Here is a 21,462-nt window from a genome sequence, read left to right as displayed (position 1 = left end):
TTCTTAAGTACTATTCCTTATTAAAGTAATTTAATTTAAAGTAATTCGGATTAAAGTAATTCGAATTAAAGTTATTAGTAGTACGTAATAGTATTATATAATAGATAGTATACTATATATAGTTACCCCGCTCGAGATTAGAACGAAAATGTAGTCGCTAGCCCCCGACATTTCTCAGCCAATCGATCTGCCGAAAAGTGGGACATAGACTTTCTCTATATCTAGTGCCGCCCAATCGTATCTACTAGAGCGACTCTTCTCTATTTCTAGTACTGCTACCAGCCCTGTCACCACGGGTATATATACACACAACATTCTGCTCCAATTCCTCTTCCCTTTCCTCCACTATCAATCGCTCCTTCCAACTAAAGTAGTCGCACCTGCACTGTAAACATTACCATATGGAACCTCAAGGCAACCGCGCAGGACTGACTGTTGCCAGCGTTACTACACATAGACAATATACTAGAATAAACAACAATATACATATAGCAGCCACGTCGCACATTGTGCGCATCGGCAACAAACACGATCCGCGTGCTGTCTGGTCTGGTTTGCGCCAGCACAACACTCGCATCCGATCGCCTTGCACTGTTACTATTAGTACTCAACGCCAACTTATCGGCAGAGTCACTCTCGCACTCTCGCAAGCACGCACAGGCTTTATCATTCTGCCGCCCTTCGCAGAAGAGCCTACATAATGGCCACCACCTCGCCGTACGCGAAGCGCGTCAAGATCGTGAGCGAAAACTACAAGAGCGTCCAATTGCTGGCACAACACTCCAAGAAAGACAGCTTCGACCCTACTAAGGATAAGTTTCGTCCTCACTTTGAGGGTCTCAATGCGATCCTGGAGGCCTTCGAGCAAGACAAGACGATGACTCCAGAGTTCAAGCAATCATGCCAGATCGACAAACTCCTCAGGTTGATCTGCGGTGATGCACGCTATCACTTTCCTCAACAATATGTGGAAAGAGCTAAGGCATTAAATGAGCACTTCGAAGCCATGAACTGGGGTGGCCTTGCAGAAATTGAGGACGAGGAACTCAGTTCTGACGAAGGTGATACGAGCGATTCTGATTCTGCTGGTCCCTCTGAGCGTGCACCTAAGCGTCGCAAGATGTCGGTCGCTCGGACTAAACATGTCAAGGCCTCGGGTACTGGCAGGATAGTCCAACCACCCGTCGACCACCCTATCTGGGGCACCGGTGGCATCATGCACGGAGTCGCACTGCGTATTCAGTCAGATGGCTCACTGTCGAAGTGCCTCAACCCACTCTATGAGGGCGAAAAGAAGGACCCCAAGGTTCATAGCCACAATGGCATCCCAGTCGGTCAGTGGTACCCAAACCGCCTGGCAGCACTCTTTGCTGGCGCACACGGCGCTTCGCAAGCTGGCATCGCTGGTAGTAATGGAACCGGTGCCTACTCTGTAGTCGTAAGCGGCTTTTACGAGGACCTGGACAAGGATGAAGGCGAGATCGTGTACTACTCTGGATCCGGAAGCCACGAGAACAAAGATCCGAATCAACCAGCGGAGTCTACGCTTGGTACGAGGATCTTACATGCTTCCTTGAAACACAAGCGGCCTATGAGATTGTTGCGTACGTCTAGGGCTGTCCTGCCATGGGCACCTGCTGAGGGACTGAGATACGATGGTTTGTATAGAGTTGAGGCAATGGATAAGCCGAAGAATGGGAAGGGTGGGTTGTACGAGCGATTCAAGTTGGTAAGGATCGCAGGCCAATTGTCCTTGGACGAATGCAGGAAGCGACCAACGAGGCAAGAGCTGAAGGACTACAACCAAATCAATCATGGCTACTCTGGCTTCGGCCAGAACCATTTGGTTCAGTGAGTTGCAGCCCGTGGCATAGGAAAAAATGGAAAGTGAAGCCGTTGTGCTCACTTGAGTAAAAATGCACGCAGAGGTGACGTTTAGTCCCGTGACTGTGAAGTCTGGTATGAGGGGATTAGATAAACGGGTGCGATGTTCATGTCATGACTCTTACAGACTGATTTTGCAGAGTCAAAGGTCCATAGAATGCGATGATGACAATTTTTTTCGCGCCATTTCTCTAATGTTCACCTGCCTGGCTTGAAACATGGGGATGGAGATCATCTCCAGCTTTTGGTGATGGTACAGATTCTGATTGGTGTGTGTTGTTGATGTGTTGAAGTTCTCCAACTTCTACGCTGACCGACCCGCGGACCCTCTCCCGCCCCACGAAACGTGAGCACAGTGGGAGAACCTGCCACGCGAAACGTACTCGCCCGCAGCCAATCACAGTCTTTGCAAAACAGCTGACATCGGCCTGGCTATGCATTTACCAGCTGACCATTCCTGTGCCTCCTATATTGCGTTATCTGCTTTGACGTCTTTCTTCCCTACCTTTCAATCATATCAACGTTTCTACCTCTTCAAGGAAACAATCACGGACTGCATTACTCTGCAAATCACAATCGAAGCTCTCCAACAGTTTCCCCGTCAATATTCAAGCTCCAATCCATCAATTCCCTAGCGCCGATCAATCAATACAGTAGCTTTCGACTATGGCGGCTGCATTCCGAAGGGCAAACTCGCGTTTCGCGCCAACGATGCGATCTTTCACAACGAGTGCGCGTAGTACCTCGCAAGAAGACCGGATAGGAGCTGCTGCTGCTACGGCATACTGGTGTACGGTTGTTGGTGCTCCACTTGGGACTGCGTTCTACGTTAGTCAGATCGCGAGGAAAGATTCGAAGCTGGCGAACTTGTAAGTCCATCAGCTGCAGTTATATCAAGCGATAATCCTGAAGCATTTGTGCTGACCTGGATTCATTCTCTGTAGTCGCCAACTCAGCTTCCGTGATTGCCTGCCTGCCTCGAGTCTCGACGATTATGCTGGAGCGTATATGAGATTGCGGAGGTAGAACTGGGCACTTTGGCGGAGCATGCCGCAGAATAGACATACATGGCGTTCCATTTGTTTGGGAGGAGATGTGATACCCAGGGCGAGGCGCATCGCTGGCGTACTGGATTGTTGGGCATTTTTGGCGTAATATTGCATCGATGGTACAAGCCAAGCATGTTGGAAGAGCTCTGTCATGCAATTTATGCTAGCCAGAGCGCAATATGGTCGTGGGCTAGCTGTATAATACAATTCTATTGGCTTTCTTCGGCCTATGCAGTGTCATGCTCTTTCTTTGCCATGTTCCCTCGCTATGCATCAATCAATCATCTCTTCATCCTCTTGCCTCAGAAAGCTCTCGCTAGGCCGACATGTGGCCTGCCTCAACTAAAACGATCGCCTTTCCGACTTCGAAAAGGCTCTTTCGCTTCAAATCTGCTTTCCTTCTCCACGTGTTTCGTCGGCGCAGGATCGGTCGTGGCTTCGACGCTCGGGCTAGGATGATCGCCTGATACTGGGACGGCTCCTGATGTCGCGCTCGCGGGTGAGTTGGCTGACATCGCTCTGTCTCGTGCCACTTGCTCTTGTGCTCGGAGTCGTTCGGCCTGCTGTCTGGATTTCTCGATCGATGCAGCTCGTTCGTCGCGGTCCTTGTTGATTTGCTTCTTCGCGAAGTAATATGAGCCACCTCCGGCTAGGATTAGGACGCCCCAGCCATAGAACGTTGAGCGGATCTGTGCTTCTTAGCCAGTGTCCATTGGCGCATGTGATTGACTCGGTCTTACTGTGTTCATGGTCAAAATCCTGTGCTCGCTGAGCTGATTTTTCCACAATATCTTCGACGGCCTGTTTCGCAAGAAGATTTGATTCTGGAAGATGCTGCAATCAGATGAGATGAAGGCGAATGATAAAAGTGATTGATGAACGGCCTTCTCGCCGAATGACGGAGGAGCATTGACCTGCTCCAAAATAAGCTTTCGGAGTCCGGCAGGCATGTGACTAGGGCTAAGCTGTGACTGCGCCTGCGGCTGCGGCCTTCAAGTATCATCATCAAGCCTCTTGACTTCATCCTCCAACACCACCACCTCTACCGCGCAAAACTATCGACAGCGCCCACCGCACCGGGTGGAAGACGGCGGACACGATGCCGGCGAAGCGGAAGGCACCCGTCGTTGATGGGCGGGCGACGAAACGAATCGCCTCAGGCGCCGCCACCCCGATCTCGATGGACGATGGCGACGAGGAATACGATGGGACCAGCGACGAATTCGATGAAGAGGAGAGGCAGGCGCCACGGAAGTACGACAGTGAGTGGTCTACCCCTCGCACTGTCTACTTGCAACAGGCCGCTGATAGTGTGACATGTAGAAGTAGTCCAGAGGTACCAGCCTGCCACATACCAGAAACCTGCCGCCGCCGCCTCATCGCACGGCGACGCTGCCAGTCATCTCTTCAAATCTACGCGCAATTTCTTCAACGAGACCCTCAAACCTGATCACCACCTCCGCCCGTTGTGGATCGATCCAGCCAACGGCAAGGTCGTACTCGAGACCTTTGCACCGAGTTTCAAACAGGCACAGAACTTTTTGATCAATATTGCCGAGCCACAAAGTCGAACGACAAATATGCACGAATATACAATCAGTCCTCACAGTCTGTTTGCCGCAGTGTCTGTGGGTCTGACCGAGCAAGACATCATCCGCGATCTCGAGCTGTTCTCGAAGACGAAGGTCCCTGCTAACATCATCGACTTCGTGCACGAGGTGACTCAGTCTTTTGGAAAAGTGAGACTCGTGTTGAAGCACAATAAATACTTTGTGGAAAGCAACGATGCGTCCGTGCTGCAAATGCTGCTGCGGGACCCGGTCATTAGCTCGACACGTGTAGATGATACTGAGGATCTACAGACGGACAAGGCGGCGAAGAAGGGCAATCTGACGATTCAAGGAACCGCACAGGCAAGAGCAGATAAGGAGGCTATGCAGCAAGCGGAGGCAGCACAAAAGCGAGACGAAGAGGATGATTCAGACGACGAATTTGGTGGCCGCGATGCGGAGAAGACCATGACGGAGTTTCTGCGCGAGGAAGAAGATGATGAGGATACAGACCTTGTTCATTCCTTCGAAATCGATGGCAATCAGATACAAAAGGTGCAGGAGCACTGCAACGTCAAGCTCAACCTGCCGTTGACCGAGGAGTATGATTTTCGAGCAGATGATATCAATGCGAATCTGGATATCGACCTGCGGCCGAATGTGCAAATCAGATACTACCAAGAACATGCGCTCAGTAAGATGTTCGGAAACGGACGCGCTCGAAGTGGCATCATCGTTCTGCCATGCGGAGCCGGCAAGACCTTGGTCGGCATTACTGCAGCCTGCACGGTCAAGAAGAGTGCGATCGTGCTGTGCACAAGCGCCATGAGTGCTGTCCAGTGGAAGGAAGAGTTCAAGAAATGGTCGAATATCAACCCTGACGACATTGCCATTTTCACCAGCGGTGAGAAGGAAAGCCTGCGGGAGAAGGCGGGAGTCATCATCTGCACGTACAGTATGGTCACGCAGAACACTCGTCGTGCCCACGACAGCCAAAAGGTCATGGACTTCATCACTGGGCGAGAGTGGGGCCTCATGGTTCTGGACGAGGTCCACGTGGTGCCAGCAGAGATGTTCAGGCGAGTGACAGAACGCATCAAGACACATTCGAAACTCGGACTCACTGCAACCCTCCTGCGAGAAGACGACAAGATCAAAGATCTAAACTTCCTCATCGGACCGAAACTGTACGAGGCCAATTGGCTTCAGCTCAGCGAGGAAGGACACATTGCGCGTGTGCAGTGCGCAGAAGTATGGTGTCCAATGACTACCGAATTCTACAAGGAGTACCTAGAAGCCAAGACAACAAACAAGCGAAGCTTGCTGTCGACGATGAATCCGCGCAAGTACCAGGCATGCCAGTTCTTGATCGACTTCCATGAGAGGCGTGGTGACAAAGTCATTGTATTCTCAGACAATGTCTACGCTTTGGAGAAATACGCAAAGGGCATGACTAAACCATACATCTATGGTGACACAGGTCAGCGCGAGCGCGAGATTGTGCTGCAGAACTTCCAACAGAACGACGCCGTGTCTACTATCTTCCTGTCCAAGATTGGTGACACGTCTCTCGACTTGCCGGAGGCGACATGCCTGATTCAGATCTCCTCGCACTACGGATCCCGGCGTCAAGAAGCACAGCGCCTGGGTCGTATCTTGCGGGCAAAGCGACGTAATGACGAAGGCTTCAATGCCTTCTTCTACTCCCTGGTCAGCAAAGACACAAATGAAATGTACTACTCCTCCAAGCGACAAGCATTCCTAGTCGATCAAGGCTATGCTTTCAAGGTCATCACGCATCTCAATGGGATCGAGAGAATGCCGAACCTGGCTTTCAACACTCAGCAGGAGCGAATGACACTGCTCACTGATGTGCTGCTCCAAAACGACACCACGGGCGACGTCGAGGATATCAAGGACGATCTATTCAGCGATCGGAACGTATCGCGAACCAAGAAGAAGGGCAGTGGTGTGCGAAGGCAAGCTGGCACGTTGTCGTCGCTGGCAGGAGGAGATAATATGGCGTACATGGAGCACGACAAGGGCAGAAACCCGAACAAGGCGCTGGCCAAACCGAGAAACACGTTTTTCAAGAAGAATGCGGCGGCGCAAGCCAGGCGGGCGAAAGCTGCGAAAGATTTTGCGGACCAGGTTTAGATTAATTTCAACGGGAAGACAGACTGCAAGATATGGTAGTGCACCGGTAGACTGTCTTGAGATGTACGAGGCGATGGGTTTATTGCATTAGTTGTGTATGAATAGGAAAAGTAATGTTGAAACCTCCAGCCGTCTCCTGGCAACAACATTGGAAGCTGACTCTGTTCTATCGTTGTGGACGACATTCGGCTTGTGCGCAACTCCAGCCCTGAGCGTATCAGTTCGAGAGGATTGTAGCGGGATGAAACGCATCAAGTCGAAACATTTCATTCCTTCGACGTTCCGTTTGGGAAGGACCAACAAGCACTAAAAAGCTTCACAATTGTTTCGCGACGTCAGCTCATCTCCTGTTCGTATAGAGACATGCCGTGGGGCGTCACCAACTACAGCAGTACAGAGCAAAGGGCTCATACGACTGGGGACGAGCCATTAACGCACGCCTCGACCATCATGTTTAGTTTCCAGCATGCGAACCTATGTGAGCCACTCGGGCTGTGTCAAGTCCCTAAAGTGATCGACCTGCACCGGTACCGGCATTAGGACGGCACTCGAATAGCATGGGGTGACTTTGTATTGCGAGGGCTGTGCAAAATAGGCGCTGACCCACTCGCTATACCAAGTCCCGACATGATGCCGGCACAAGCGAGAAGGATTGTTACTATTCTCTCTGTGCGCAGCACGACCCTATACAGTCGACTCCAGACGAAGGAATCTTAGTTTGGACAGAGCCTTCCTTGGGCTCGTCAATGCTTTCCACGGTGGATGGCTTAGGAGTGTTGTTCCTATTCGCAGCACATTGGAGAATCCCAAGACCCGCCGACATGAGAGGGCAGTCACTGTGCACGCAGGACCTGTCTGCGCACTGTAGGTACGACGAGATGTGGAATTTGGTATAAGATGAGAGAAATATCTTGCCATTCTGGAGATATCATCACACAACACAACTCTTCAGCAGCGAGCAGCCAGCAGCATCACACCACTACAACATTCATCTTCAGAATTCCAACTCTCGACACCACTTCCGACACTCCAACTCAGAATGCTTTCCAAGTCTTTCTCCATTGCCATTCTGGCATCAACCCTCGCTTCCGGCAGCGTCATCCCAGCAAAGCCAGAAGCTGAACTCCTTCCTCGAGTCGACCAGCCTTCCAACCCATGGATCAACGAGAACTGCTTTCACCCATACGAAGTCCCAATTGGCGTCAAATCAGACAAGTGCCCAAAGAAGAACACAATCAAGGACGACGGCAACGGTAAATACTGCTCCGGCAATTCTCCTTGGTCCAACAGCTGCCAACGTTATTGCGAGGAGACTCTCGAATGGCGTTACGGAGAAGTCTACCCATTCGACAACACCCGCTGCGGCAAAGGATCGGCCTGCCGTCTGGATCAGAACATGCGAGTGGACGTGGGCCAATCGACTACCTTCAACATCGGTATTACTCAAGCGGCGTTCTCCGCGGGAGCTTCATTCACATGGACCGAAACGAAGAGCACTGGTAACGGCATCATTCGTGATAAGCCAGAGGCTCTGATCGATTCTTGTGGGTTTTGGGGATTCGTGCCTCACATTGTGAAGAGTTGTGGTATGTCTGCAAAGAGTGAGGTGAAGTCTAACCCCTTCAACAAGTGGTGCGCGCACAGGGTGGATGAATATGTGTGCATCGAAAGCGTTTTCCAGACTGCTACTGGTACAGCTTCGGGAGACACTGTCTTCGTGGCTACGGACTGTACTACTGGAGCACCACTGCCAGATGACAAGCAGGATCCAATCTACCTCAAGGCGCAGAAGTAGAGCTTAGACTGAGGGTGGTGTGAAAAGCATTGGGATAGGCGTTCGGGACTTGGTGCTTTTGTTTTCGGAGAACTCGATCATCTTAATCCAGCTACTCTCTACATCAAGTAAACTCAATGCAATCGTGGCCTCAAAAGGGTGTCTCATTCCCGGATGTGATCGTGGTGAGCTTGGAGCCAAGCGTCCCTGATTATTTCGCGGTCCGGCAATTTACATCAGTGTCGCTACTTCCACAGCTATTGGGATCGCTACAAGGATATCAGTTCCCGATGCGCATGCTCACTGATAGACAAGTAGGTAGGTCGTCGCGGACGCAGATGAAGCTTGCTCAAAGATCAAAAACAATGTCATGCAACCAAGCACAGTTGACAGTTCGGGTCATCACCTATGTCGCACATTCGAGTGCTATGTACAGTATTCCCTATCGACCAAAAGGTAGAACGCATAAGCTACACCCATAATGATTTCTTTGACGAAAGTTCCGTACCACTCCCAGTTCTCCTGCCTGTAGTAAAGCTTTGGATACCAAGTCTCCATCTTGCCACAACTTGACTTCTCCAGCATGTCACGCCGTGCTGGCATAGTCGGAGGCCATATTATATAAAATAGTGGTGCTAGGAGATCTCCGTAGACGAGCCAATCTCCACCCGGAGCAAGAATGTGAGACCAGAGGTGATGACATACCCCGTCAGCAGTCTTCTGTGACTTGGCGGCGGCGTAACCGTCGTAGAACATGCTGACAGCTATTGTAGCGATGAGGAGATGGTACCAGAGACCTTGGTACACGATAGTCACCACGATTCTATGCCAAAGAGGTGCTCGAAGCTTTGCATCTCGTTCGAGCAGATTCGATTCCAGTAACTGCGTAGGCGTGAATCTTATTGGCACTCCGGCCAGCCAGTGTGGAAGTAGCTCCTTCACGATCACCAAGAAGAGGTATGGACTAAGCCATGTTGCCGCCTCCATCTTCCTTCGGACCATGTGATAACTGCAAAGCCAGCCAGATACCATGAATTGAATACGGTATGCTACACCGATCATGACAGTCATTCGACGCAACAGTCGCAAGTTGATTGGAACAACCAGAGGTTGCTTTGTGGCCACCAGGAGCAGGAATGCCAGTGGTAAAATAGTCCTTTGCGTGGCTGAAACGTATGGCGATATGCAATACCAGAACTGTACCATACGTTGACGCCAAGTGAGTTTGCTCATCTTCTGCGGATGGAATCCGAATTTTGCTATCATGGCGCCTCGAACTGTTCCAACGCACTAGAATCTTGTCAGTCGATAGTCAAAATGATGACTTAGATTTCCAACTTACCCATTTCCGTCGTTGCGCGATATATCCTGCAAAAGTGTCAGGGACCATACCCCATTGCAGTTGCTCATAGCATAAGACTGTCTCCCAGCCAAGGCCGTTCAACAGCATGCCAGCAATTATGTCTTCCATAAGTACCCATTCGTCAAACCCACCCATGCCTTCGATTGCTTTTCGTCGAAAGACAACCCCAGGCCCAGTCTCCCAAACTGCACCAAGTGTGTCACGCTCGACTTGATCCTGCCAGTTATGGATGTACATGGACGAGTATAGAGGATCATTCAATGGGAGGTTGTAGAAGCTTTGACTGCACATTAATCATTAGCAATTTCCCAACTGCAGAACTCCGGAAGGCTACACCTGATGCTGAAGATCATACTTACGGCACGACAACAACGCCAGCCTTTGGATTCTGTACAAGATGTCCCATCGTGGCTCGTAAAAAGTCGGGTTCCACAATCATGTCACAGTCCAAGAATGCACAGAACTCGGTGCGTTCGCTACTCAAAGTGTCCAGATACGCCAAAGCAGCATTCATATTTCCAGCTTTGTATCCTCGTTTGCATCCACTCTTTCCAGGTCTGCGGTAGTAGAGTAACTCGCAAGGCGAGATCTCACGCAGCTGTTGAATTTCTTCTTCCAGCTCGTCGTCGTTTCCATCGTCTCCTAGAAGCACACGGAAGTTTGGATAGTCCTGTGCACACGCTGATCGCAAGGTGTCAAGGATAACGCTTCGTTCTTCGCCACAGCTGACGACTATGATGTCCACCAATGGAGCATGGGCACCGACCAGCCGGGTCTTCCGCCTGAGAGTGACTCCGGACCATAGTAGGAAACGGTATGACTCGCCTAGTATTGATGTTGCTGCTCGCTGTTGCGTCAGTAATGGTGGTCATGCTCTCGCTCGTGACTTTCGCTCGTGACCTGCGAGTTTCTGCTTCACGGTGAAAGATTGTGGCATCACTGACCGAGCTGCGTAATCTGCCAGCATATGAAGAAGATCGGAGTCCACGGCTGTTGATCACTTGGCTTCGTCGATCGTATACCCTGGACCAGTAGGTAAATCAGATACGATTGTAGTGCCCATATCGACAAGGTCAAAGGCCTCCAGATGGCATCTGCACGCTTTCTTCGTTTCTTTTCTTGAGCGGAGATAGGTGGGAGAGTTTCTTCTGTCTGTTGTACATGGTACATATCTGCCTTTGTTGATCCATTCATTGAATTTGCAATTGTGCAACGAGAGCAAACTCTGTACGCTCGAAAGCTTATCAATACTCAAGGAGGGTATCGTGATGAACACGATGACGAGATGCTGTATCTGCTTCGCGACGCAGAATGTCTGAAGCCTGGTTCACCAGTGGTGGCGTGCAGGTGGCTTAATCCTTTCGGCTGCGTGTATGCATGAATGCATATCGCGTGGCACTTCGACTGCTTCCCCCGACTCGTCCGCACTTCACCGCACTTAGGAGGTAGCGTTGACCCATTGCGCTCTGAGCAAGTGCAAGGTCTCTTTCTAGAGCATCATAGATAAGAACAAGGCTTCGATTTGGAAGCCGTAAAGCGTTGGCCATGTTCTAGCTCGCGTAGGACTTTGTAGCACTGGTGGCGTCCACAGATCTGAACTAATTTTGGGATACAGCAATATGCCAGTCGATCGTCCGTCGTAGTCCGTCAACCAGATCCGTCTTAACATTCCAACCTAACACTTTCTTCGCCAACGTGCAATCAGGTCTTCTCTGCAGAGGATCATCAGGTAATGGATCGCCATAGACAACGCCAACCTGAGGACCACCTGTGATTTCTGACACAGTCTTGACAACCAGGTCCGCAAGCTCCTGAATAGTGGTCTCCTTTTCGCATCCAATATTCACAGGACCATGTTGCCAAGAGCTCTCCATCAGACTAGTCAGACCGGCAACACAGTCGTCCACGTACTGGAAGCAGCGCGTGGATTTTCCATCGCCTGTGATCACAAGATCCTCGCCTCGCAATGCTGCTCCGATGAAGTTGGTGACAACTCGGCCGTCTGAAGCATGCATGCCGGGACCCTGATGTACATGTTAGTATGATCCGTTCATTGTCTCAAACCGGTGCATTCGTCCTCACATAAGCGTTGAAGATCCGAGCGATTCGGATTTCCGGCGAGTCTGGATGCTGAACACGATATGCGAACGCAAGTGCCTCGGCGACGCGTTTACCCTCGTCGTAACATGAGCGCGGACCGAAGCAATTGACGTTGCCGAAGTAGGTCTCGGCCTGAATATTCCGCTCGGGCTGTCCATAACTGGAAAATGTGATGTCAGCGTGAGAAACATGCGAGTTGTGAAGAGAGGAATGAGCATACACTTCAGATGTGCTGGCCAGGAGAAGTCTCGCGTTCCATTGCCGGGCCTTCTCAAGAACATTCCGTGTGCCAAAATAGCATGTATCCAGGATCGTCAACGGATCTGTCGAGAAGTACTTTGGGCTCGCAGGGCATGCAAGATGGTATATGCGGCTACATGGCTCAATGTCCCCAGGTATTGGGTCTGCTATATTGGCTCTAAATGTGAGAGTGTCAGCAAAGATACAAAATGCGTGAGAGCTGGGGGTGAGACTCCACTGTACGAGTGTGAAATTCGAATTGGAAATCACATTTCGCAAGGTGTTCAATGGGCTCGTCGAAAAGTTGTCCAGCGCAACCACTTCGTGGCCTTCACGAAGTAGTTTTGCAACAAGACATGACCCGATGAAACCTGCGCCCTAATCGAAGAGTGGTCGTGTGAGCTTATGCCACAACATCAGAGTTTGAGAAGGAGACATACACCAGTCACCAGAATACGATCTTTGTGATTCCCGTTCATCTTGTCCCCGTCGATGTCTGGGCCCATGATGCAACAATTCTCGCTATACTCCTGTGGTTGTTTCGTGGCCGCTGAGGCTGCGTTTTACATAAATACCTTCAGCTTCGCTGTCTCGTGCATCTTTGTCAATCTAATATGTCTTCAGCATTCGTCAGCGGTTGTCTTTGTGAAAGCTTTGCGACGTCACATTGCATAGCTACTGTTACTCTCAGTGGTGTTGTGCGATTGATTAGCTTGCATCCGGGCTAGCGCGCGCTGATTCCGACCACATGATGCCTGACCGGACGTTAGCAAAGCTCCCCGTGTGTCTAATGCACATCCTATGCGACGTCGATCAGCAATGCCAAGTTCTCTGCATTGTCCTCTTTCGGCATGGACAGAGCTCCAACGGTAGGGTTTGACCTATGGTCACTGCAATTATCTCAGTGCCGGATATCGTCAAGGTGTTCTCGTTGATGTCTTGTAGCGAGAAACGCGTGTTCCGATTGGACATAATCGAATCTGAATCTACACGGTCCTACCTTGTGTCTGGCGAAAATGAGCGTATTCACGCTTCGGACACCTGACTTTGGAAGGAACACCAAATCTGAGTTGCTTGAGAAAAGCTTCCAGCATTATGAGCATGAGTGAAGAAAAAGCGGATTTGGGCCTCCCATTCATGGAGTCTCCAGAATCTCCGGCATCGAAGAAGGTCAAACGCGAAGAGTGGATCGACGGAGTCCGAGGGCTGGCTTCTCTACAGGTGACGCTTTCCCACACGCTGTCGGATGTGTGCTGGTCATTCTACAGGTCTCCATGGGCTGACAATTCGCAACTGCAAATGTCAAACTTCTTTCGCGTTATGCCGGTTCGAGTCCTAGCCCATGGACCTGGAATGGTCAGGCTCTTCTTCATCATCTCTGGATATTGCATTGGAATATCTCTAGAACCCACGACGCAGTGCGGCTCGAAGTCTGCGAGAGCTTCCATAACTTACTACCGAAAGCTGAGTTCGGCCGTCGTCCGGAGATGGCTTCGTCTGTACCTTCCACTCGCAGCAATTGCGATACTGTGTCAAATACTGTGGTTTTTTGACTTTTACGCTGAGGAGCCGAGCGATCGACGCGATCTCTGTCCAGACGCTAGACCGTGGGTATCGCCTTGGTCGCATTTGTCCTGCACTATCACATACCTCGTCGACGCTCTAGACGTAGTGAACATGAAATTCACCCATGGCCTACATAACACTCTGTGGACCGTGCCCCTGGATGCACGAGGATCGATGCAGAGCTATCTTGCATTACTCGGACTGGCAAACACGAGGAGAAAATGGCGAATCGTCGTCCTGGCGGCCCTTGTATTGCACCACTTCTGGTTCGCTGCACTTGAGGTTCAAGGCTACATGTTCGGGCTTCTTGTTTGTGAGATCCAAAGGGTTGTGTCTCTGGACGAAAAATCCACGACCGCATCTCGTACCTGGTTACGAGCATCGTCCGTAATCGCATTGGTGGCGGGCCTGTACCTCATCTCTCTGCCACCACACCAGCACACAGATCCCACAGAAGTGCTACACGATAATTACTTCTTTTTCAAGTCCTTCTGGCTGCCGTATTGGGACAACGCGGCAGAATATACCTGGCAGACATATTTTCTCGGCGCGTTCCTCGTCTTTCCGGCACTCCTGGGCCTGCCAAAATGTCGAGCATGTTTATGCACCCGACCGCTGCAATTTCTTGGCAGGATTTCGTTCTCTTTGTTTTTGGTGCATTCAGTTGTTATTCGCACTCTGAGGGCAAGACTGGTCGAATGGGCGTCTGTGATACTACACGCGCAACCGCCTGCCGAGGCACACCCAGCTTCTGTCTCATGGATGCTCGCAAATGGTGTCGCAGTGGTCATCACTGTCATAATTGCTGTAGCCTGTGCTCTTTTGTTCTAGGAGAAAGCCGCCCAGCCGATACTGCAATGGGCAAGGCAAATCGAGTGCTGGCTGACTTTGCCAGAAGAGAAACATGATTAGCTCGCTACAATCATAGCCGTCGAAGAAGTTCGTCTTTTGCAATTGTGCATAATCCATATGCTCCATCGGGTTTGGGAGGCATGGAGGAAGGCGGAGCGAGAGCGTTCGAAGTCAGTTGCCAAGCCCTGGTCCGAGGTCTTCCGAGGGCGGCCCGCTTCCGTCAACCCGTCTTTATCGGCGACTTTTATCTTCCGACGACTTCATCCTGCTTCCGTCGCTTTCATCACCACCGGCCATTCTATGACAGCTACTGGTGTTGGCGGCGTGAAACTCGTGTCGACAATTCAAGACGTCACATGTTCCGATGACCACAAGCTTCAAGAGCGTCGCCACCGGAAGGGACAGCAAGAACGCCATTCCGACGACTTTCCCTCATATTCGATTATGACCGAAGAAACGGATCCTGCTGCCAATGGCTCCAACGGCTCTCATCCGCAGGCACCACCAGAGAAGCGACGTCGGGTCGAACGCGTCATTGCAGCTTGTGACCTGTGCAAAGCCCGCAAGGTGAAGTGCAATGGCGAATTGCCCTGCTCGTATTGCAAGCGGAAGAATCGAGCAGATACGTGTGTTTTCTCGCCTCCGAAGCAGAGATCCTATCCGACGTCGACAAAGTCTGCTGGTAACACACCGGCTCAGAAGAATGCTACAGATAGCCAGGCCGAACGACCGAGGACTACTCGCCCTAGAAGGACGTACAGTGATGGCGGTGGACCAAGGGAGGCTCAGTATCCGTGAGTGTTGTCATTTCGTATCGACTCAGCGGGATTGTGGCACGCATCATGTATGCAGCTCGCTTCGCCCATGATCGAAGGTGTCCTTCCCAGGGTATTCTCGGATAGCGCGGTCATGTGCCAGGCAGACATTGCCCAGCTCTCAGCGTCCTCGGAATGCCTAGCACATCGCGCCGCTCGTTGCCGTTCAAGTTGTTCAATGTTTGGCGTGCTGACCTTGAAACAGAGCACGTGGGCCACAAACGCACGACGGCATAGCCGACTTTGGTGCATCGCTTTCACCCACAGTGAGCCGTGACGATCATCACGACGACACCGTAGTACCTCTTGAAGGTCGTATACTTCGAGATGCGCAGGGGAAAGTGATCTTCATAGGCGATTGTGCTCCGCTTTCGTTCTTGCAAACAGTGAGGCACCTGATCGCGTCGGAAGTTGATGCAGAAGAGCTTCCAGTCGCTGCATCCCGCGATTCCATCATTGAGGTCGCTCGTCCGAGGTCTTCGGATCAGCAAAGCAGTATCGCGATCAGTTTACGGGAGGTGGACGAACTCACGAAGCAGTATGCCATCGCCGTCAGTGGGCTCGCTGATCTCTTTGACCATGAACAACTGTTCCGGGACATTAAGACTTGGGTCGGTGAGTAGGAGTAGACGCTTCCATGTTGACAATGCCGTTGTGTGGTGACGGGCGAATGATGTCCATGCGCTGACTTTGGGGTTCACACAGGTGGCTTCACTTCCCACCAAGAAGATGCCACTTCGGCTGTTTACTACCTCGTACTTGCCATCGGGGCGCAGGAGAGCAACGACAGCAAAGCCGAAGCCTGGTTCAAGCACGCAAAGGAGATGTTACTGCGACATCTTACGTCAAGCATGAATGTTTCAACAGTACAAGGATTCACTTTGATCGCCGTCTACATGCTACGTGCATTCCAGCCCAATGGCGCCTACCTGTACTTCTCGCTCGCAGCGAGAACTGCCTATGCCATTGGTCTACATCGCACAGAAGTCAACGCCTCTTTCGGCGAAGCTGTTCGTGCAACGCGCGATCGGATCTGGAAGAGTCTGAGGGTAGTAGACATGCTTATCAGCAATCTACTTGGCCGTCCGCCTTCTACTTCGGATGTTGACTGCACTGTCAAATATGGCAAGCACGGCGTTGCCGAGGTACCTTTCGGAGAATCGTCGCATGTCATCGATGCCAGTGTGCAGATATTCATGATTATCGAGCGTGTTGTCGTCGAAGTCTACTCTCGCAAACGGATCTCATTGCGTATCGCAGGCTATGTGTCGCATCAGCTCAAGTCATGGGCATCAACCTGGCTGCGGCCTCTCTCGGATAAGATCACCAAGCATGCATCTCGAGAAGCAGTGGTCGGCGCATGCTCGACGTTGTGCTCGTACTACTATGGCATAATGTTACTGACGAGACCTTTTCTGATCTACGAGCTGTACGAATACATGGGCGCATCACTAAAAGCACCTGGGACACACAAAGAGCACCAAGAGAAGCAGAAGTATGCGGATGCCGCTTTGGACGCAGCTACTTCCTTCGTGGAGACTTTGCAAACCGTCCTCAGTACCGACTCTATGCCACGAAGGATGCCATTAGTAGTGTGAGTGGATTACCATTTTTGTTGGAAGTATACTCATGCTAACGTGACTCAGATCGTGGCTGTTCACTACCTCACTCGTGCTTGCAGTGGGGATCTTGGGCCGGTCTGGCCTGATATTCGAGGACCATTGCAAAGCATCAATCGCCTGCCTCGACTACTTCGCAAGCGTCGACCCACATGCGAGGCAGTACTCCCTGATCTCACAAGCTTTATTGAAGACCACCACTGCCCACATTAAGAAACGCGAACTCCATCTCCGAAGTCAGAGAAAACAAGCTTCATCACAGTTGTTCGGACTACTGCCATCGACAGAGAACACGGATATTCGAGAGTCAGAGGTACGGCACGATCATGAAAATTCAAATACTGCTGCCTCCGTTTCTGCAGCAACTGTTGAGCAATCCCTACCTCAGTCTTCTGGCTCTATCATAATGTCGGATCAGCCTGCTCCTTCGGCGACCGAGGCTGGAACTGCGGTGCCAGCAGACTGGAATATCTACGATGCCGACTTCTTTGCCATGCCTTGGATGAGCAACGAGAACGACCAAGGTCTTCAAGACTTTCTGCAACCGGGACGACACACCCTGGATGGCGGCAATCTGGCTGATATACCGCTCTTTCCGATGTATGATCAGATGAATGGGAGCTTCATGTGAGGAACGAAGCGTGAGCTCCCCTGATCTCTGCTGCGTATGCGCTGGAATGCAGCGGTCCTTGTTCTGATCGGGCGAGATCTTGGCTCCTGATCAGAGCTAGATTGCTCGGCGTACTCATGCCGAGGCATGACAGCACTGAGTATTGAGCATGAGGAGAGTAACAGGATTTTCATCTCGCGACTACAGTCTCGCTGGTCTCGTCTCTTGACGTTCGCAGGAATGGAATTAGCTTGGTACCTCCAGTGCCGACCAGGTCTTTGGTAGTGGAATCAACAGAAGCCAGCTTTGTCGAAGTCGAAGCAATATCCCTCCGAATGATCAAGCTCTCTGGCTTAGGTTGTCGACTAGGGATGATGATGTACCTGGTCACCAGGTTGATATGCAGGTTCCGGAACTCGCTCAGACTCGCAACTGCCTCATTGAAAGCCCGCACCACGTCGCTGTGGCCGCGAGATGCGTCCAGATTATCGACGTAGTGACGAATGTTCGCTATCTTCTCGACGTCATCCAGGAACCGAGCATGTGGACCAGGCATGTATCGTCGCATCTCTTCGTGAAAGCCACCGCTTCGATCGTGGTTGACAGAGAGCACTGCATCGAAGAACTGCAACAACGAGCTCTGGCCATTGCTTCCACCTCTGTACTTTCTCCAAGATCCCTTGCCATCTCCCTCATCATAGAAGACTCCCTTTGGCAGGCCAGCTGTCTCCATGTTCATACTTCCAGCTAGGAAAGGTCGAATGTGGTGATAGAAGACTTGTGGGCGGCATCGATCGTCCATGCGCTCGAGAAGTCTTCCGATGTCGATCATACTTTGCTTGAAGTATTGCAGGCTCTCGATAATGGTGGCGTTGTCATTGCGGTCGACAGCCTCGATCGCGGACAACATTGCTCGGATGAGAGGTCCTGCGCGAGCTTCCATGGCATTGGAAATGACGAGAAACCAGGACTCATCGTCGGTGCCTGTTGCGGTATGGAGAGCAATCAAGTTGTCTGGCTCTGTCAGATCAATGGTCCTTCCGCTGCAGGCATTGAGCGGCCGCCAGTTCCAGAGATTCAACGCGGCATATGTGGCGATTGGGTGGACTTCGAGATGTTCTGAGGTCTGCAAGAAGGGAATTGTGATTTGCGGTGGTAGGCGCTGGAAGGTTTCCCGTCAGTATGCTGACGACACGATCAGGCATCGCCGATGGTGCTGTCCTCTAGACATACCTCAGAAGGTTCGGGTCCTGCCCAGATGTGACCTTGCGCCAATACCGCCAGGAGCGAGTATGCTCTTTGCCATTCGGCTTCGGTGTAGAGGTGTGATGAATCGAGCACCGGTAGAGCATCAATCGCCGCTCGGATTTGTTGCCGCTCGATGAGCTCCGTGACTTGTGCGATTAAACTCTCCCATGGCTGATAGTAATCATGCGGAAGGCGACCTAGTGGTGTCTCCTCGGGCAAGAAACCATTCGATGAGATGTTGTAAGATGCAAGCGCTTCTGGAGATGGTAGAACTGGTATCTTTGAAGGACTCATGCTGGCCGACGCTCCAAATCTGTCGAATGCTGAACAACGGATGCAAAAGCAGAAAGTCTATTCAGTAACAAAGAAGCCATTTTGGCTACTGTGCGGCTTTTCTGAGGGTTATATTCTGGTGAATGCGGCGAGTATCCACTTGTTTGCGGCAACTGATCACGTCTTGACTGTTGCCAATGCCACCGGGATGACAAAATGTGGTTGGAGTGGCGGAACGGAAGCATCGTCGGAACATCGGAAGCAGGCGAGCAGAAGGGCTTGTCACCTTCCATTGTCGGACGGCTTGGCGGGTGGGCGACGTAGCTGTCATCGGATGCCACCTTCCTGCATGAGAAAACGTGGTAGAAGCATGGCTATTTAGTGATGTAAAGTCTCTTCATGCTATTGTCTTCATCTCACTTCTCATCTTGACAACGATCTGAAACAGCCACATCCCATAAGCGTACAGAAAGATCACTTCTCACTTCCGACGCCAAGACCTTATAGCAGATGACGAGCACTATGGACGCCACCGCAGCGATCGGCCTCCTCCAACAAGGCCAGAAACCATCGTGGCCGTCAAACGCAGCAACTCTCGAGTTCGCAGAGTCCCTCGACAACCACAACGATATTCCCAAGACCTTCCGCAAAGACTTCGTCGTGCCCACAAAATCACAACTCAAGCGCAAGACTCTCCATGATGATGCCCAGACTTCAGCACCAGCTTCCTCCGTAGAAGATGAGGCCATCTACTTCTGCGGAAACTCCCTCGGTCTGCAACCAAAAGCAGTCTCAGAATACATGTCCGCATACTTGAAGACATGGGGTTCAATCGCCGTAGGAGGTCATTTCACAAACTTCGAGGATTCACCTCTTGTTGCGTACCAAGATATGGCAGCCGATTGTGCGAGAAAAATGGCCCCAATCGTGGGCGCGAAAGATGCACAAGAAGTCGTTGCCATGAACACATTGACCGTCAATCTCCACTTGATGATGGCAGCATTCTACAAACCTGATAAGGCCGCGAAAAAGACGAAAATCATGTGCGAATGGCGACCTTTCCCAAGTGATTGGTATGCGATCGAAAGTCAGATCGAATGGCATGGTTTGGATCCTAAGGAGGAAATGCTGCTCGTTCGACCTGACAACGAGAAGAACGGAGAATATGATATGTCGACGGAACAGATTTGCAATCTCATTACTCAACACAAAGACGAATTGGCCCTGATCCTTCTCCCCGGGATTCAATACTACTCTGGCCAACTTCTCGATATCCCAACTATTACAGCGCACGCACACAAGCATGGCCTCACAATCGGCTGGGATCTCGCACACGCAGCAGGAAATGTCGAACTCCAGCTTCACGACTGGGATGTCGATTTCGCTTGCTGGTGTACGTACAAGTACATGAATGCCGGAGCTGGTGCTATCGCCGGCGTGTTCGTGCACGAGAAACATGGTGATTCGAAGAAGAATAAGGCGTTGAAGGGTTGGTATGGCCATGATAAGAGCAGTCGTTTCCTCATGAACAACCAGTTTGTTCCGACGCCTGGTGCAGGAGGTTTCCAGCTTTCGAACCCGAGTGTAGTGGATTTGACTTGTTTGAGCGCTGCGCTGAGCGTGTATGAGAAGACGAGTATGAAGGAGTTGAGGAGGAAAGCGCTGCTTTTGACGGCTTATGCGGAGGAGTTGTTGGGTGGCATTTCGAAGAGGAACGTGACTGAGGGCGGAGAGGCGCCTTTCAAGATTATTACACCAAGCGACCCACGTCAGCGGGGGACACAATTGAGTGTGCTTTTCAAGGAGGAGCTGATGGAGGAAGTCAGCGCAGCTCTTGAGGAAAATGGTGTGATCTGCGACAAGAGGAAGCCGGGCTGCATTCGAGTGGCACCTGTGCCACTTTACAATACCTTCGGGGATGTGGCGAGGTTTATGCAGATCATTGAGGCGGCGTTGAAGAACAAGGGCAAGGCAAGCGAGGATTCTGAGTAAGCGTGCATACATTAACCACCAGGAGTGGGGTTCACGAGAATATGACAAGCCAGATATGAGATTCCAGCGAGGAGTTCAGGACATTTTGGAAAATGCAAATGAGAATTGAGACAGCTTAGCCTACGAACAACGAAGCCATCTTCACAACACTTATGCAATGGAACCGACAAGATTCACAACACGCACTACGAGCTTGAAAGTTTAGATGTGACTTTGAATTCGTTTTCAACTCGATGCTGACGCACTCTTGCGCCTAGTGTGCCAATGCGAGAACGTGTGCTGGAATGTGGGCATTCTCGGTCCGTATCCAGCTGCCACTGCATGCTTTGCAGAGTCAGTTCTTGCTCATACACACTCGTAGACCGATCGA

At 51.2% G+C, this 21,462-nt stretch overlaps 8 protein-coding genes across 8 annotated transcripts; 5 read left to right on the top strand and 3 right to left on the bottom strand.

The window, feature by feature from the left end:
* Window positions 1-700: 700 nt before the first annotated feature.
* Window positions 701-1,855, top strand: RHO25_011155 (uncharacterized protein; the record flags this gene model as incomplete). The annotated part of the gene is made up of 1 exon (XM_023601980.2): window positions 701-1,855. The coding sequence occupies one exon, from the start codon at window positions 701-703 to the stop codon at window positions 1,853-1,855; it is 1,155 nt and encodes a 384-aa protein (XP_023451317.1).
* A 1,416-nt stretch (window positions 1,856-3,271) lies between these two features.
* Window positions 3,272-3,883, bottom strand: RHO25_011154 (uncharacterized protein; the record flags this gene model as incomplete). The annotated part of the gene is made up of 2 exons (XM_023601981.2): window positions 3,272-3,622; window positions 3,674-3,883. The coding sequence occupies 2 exons, from the start codon at window positions 3,881-3,883 to the stop codon at window positions 3,272-3,274; spliced, it is 561 nt and encodes a 186-aa protein (XP_023450947.2).
* Window positions 3,884-4,032: 149 nt separating this feature from the next.
* On the top strand, window positions 4,033-6,640 carry RHO25_011153 (uncharacterized protein; the record flags this gene model as incomplete). The annotated part of the gene is made up of 2 exons (XM_023601982.2): window positions 4,033-4,195; window positions 4,257-6,640. The coding sequence occupies 2 exons, from the start codon at window positions 4,033-4,035 to the stop codon at window positions 6,638-6,640; spliced, it is 2,547 nt and encodes an 848-aa protein (XP_023450946.1).
* Window positions 6,641-7,679: 1,039 nt separating this feature from the next.
* On the top strand, window positions 7,680-8,435 carry RHO25_011152 (uncharacterized protein; the record flags this gene model as incomplete). The annotated part of the gene is made up of 1 exon (XM_023601983.2): window positions 7,680-8,435. The coding sequence occupies one exon, from the start codon at window positions 7,680-7,682 to the stop codon at window positions 8,433-8,435; it is 756 nt and encodes a 251-aa protein (XP_023450949.1).
* Window positions 8,436-8,840: 405 nt separating this feature from the next.
* RHO25_011151 (uncharacterized protein) lies at window positions 8,841-12,623 on the bottom strand (the record flags this gene model as incomplete). The annotated part of the gene is made up of 8 exons (XM_023601984.1): window positions 8,841-9,704; window positions 9,757-10,060; window positions 10,137-10,617; window positions 10,722-10,949; window positions 11,453-11,801; window positions 11,860-12,037; window positions 12,098-12,495; window positions 12,558-12,623. 8 exons carry the CDS (start codon window positions 12,621-12,623, stop codon window positions 8,841-8,843), a joined length of 2,868 nt encoding a protein of 955 aa, XP_023451334.1.
* Window positions 12,624-14,652: 2,029 nt separating this feature from the next.
* On the top strand, window positions 14,653-17,600 carry RHO25_011150 (uncharacterized protein; the record flags this gene model as incomplete). Its single annotated transcript, XM_023601985.2, has 4 exons — window positions 14,653-15,329; window positions 15,556-15,965; window positions 16,056-16,944; window positions 16,997-17,600. 4 exons carry the CDS (start codon window positions 14,653-14,655, stop codon window positions 17,598-17,600), a joined length of 2,580 nt encoding a protein of 859 aa, XP_023450846.2.
* Window positions 17,601-17,769: 169 nt separating this feature from the next.
* Window positions 17,770-19,121, bottom strand: RHO25_011149 (uncharacterized protein; the record flags this gene model as incomplete). Its single annotated transcript, XM_023601986.2, has 2 exons — window positions 17,770-18,741; window positions 18,813-19,121. 2 exons carry the CDS (start codon window positions 19,119-19,121, stop codon window positions 17,770-17,772), a joined length of 1,281 nt encoding a protein of 426 aa, XP_023450864.1.
* A 501-nt stretch (window positions 19,122-19,622) lies between these two features.
* On the top strand, window positions 19,623-21,092 carry BNA52 (Kynureninase 2; the record flags this gene model as incomplete). Its single annotated transcript, XM_023601987.2, has 1 exon — window positions 19,623-21,092. The coding sequence occupies one exon, from the start codon at window positions 19,623-19,625 to the stop codon at window positions 21,090-21,092; it is 1,470 nt and encodes a 489-aa protein (XP_023450863.2).
* Between the last annotated feature and the right edge of the window lie 370 nt (window positions 21,093-21,462).

This window comes from Cercospora beticola, chromosome 7 (assembly GCF_033473495.1).
Source record: "Cercospora beticola chromosome 7, complete sequence".
NCBI lineage: Eukaryota > Fungi > Ascomycota > Dothideomycetes > Mycosphaerellales > Mycosphaerellaceae > Cercospora > Cercospora beticola.
Note: the sequence above shows the minus strand (reverse complement) of the source record. Positions and strands in the feature narration are given on the sequence as shown.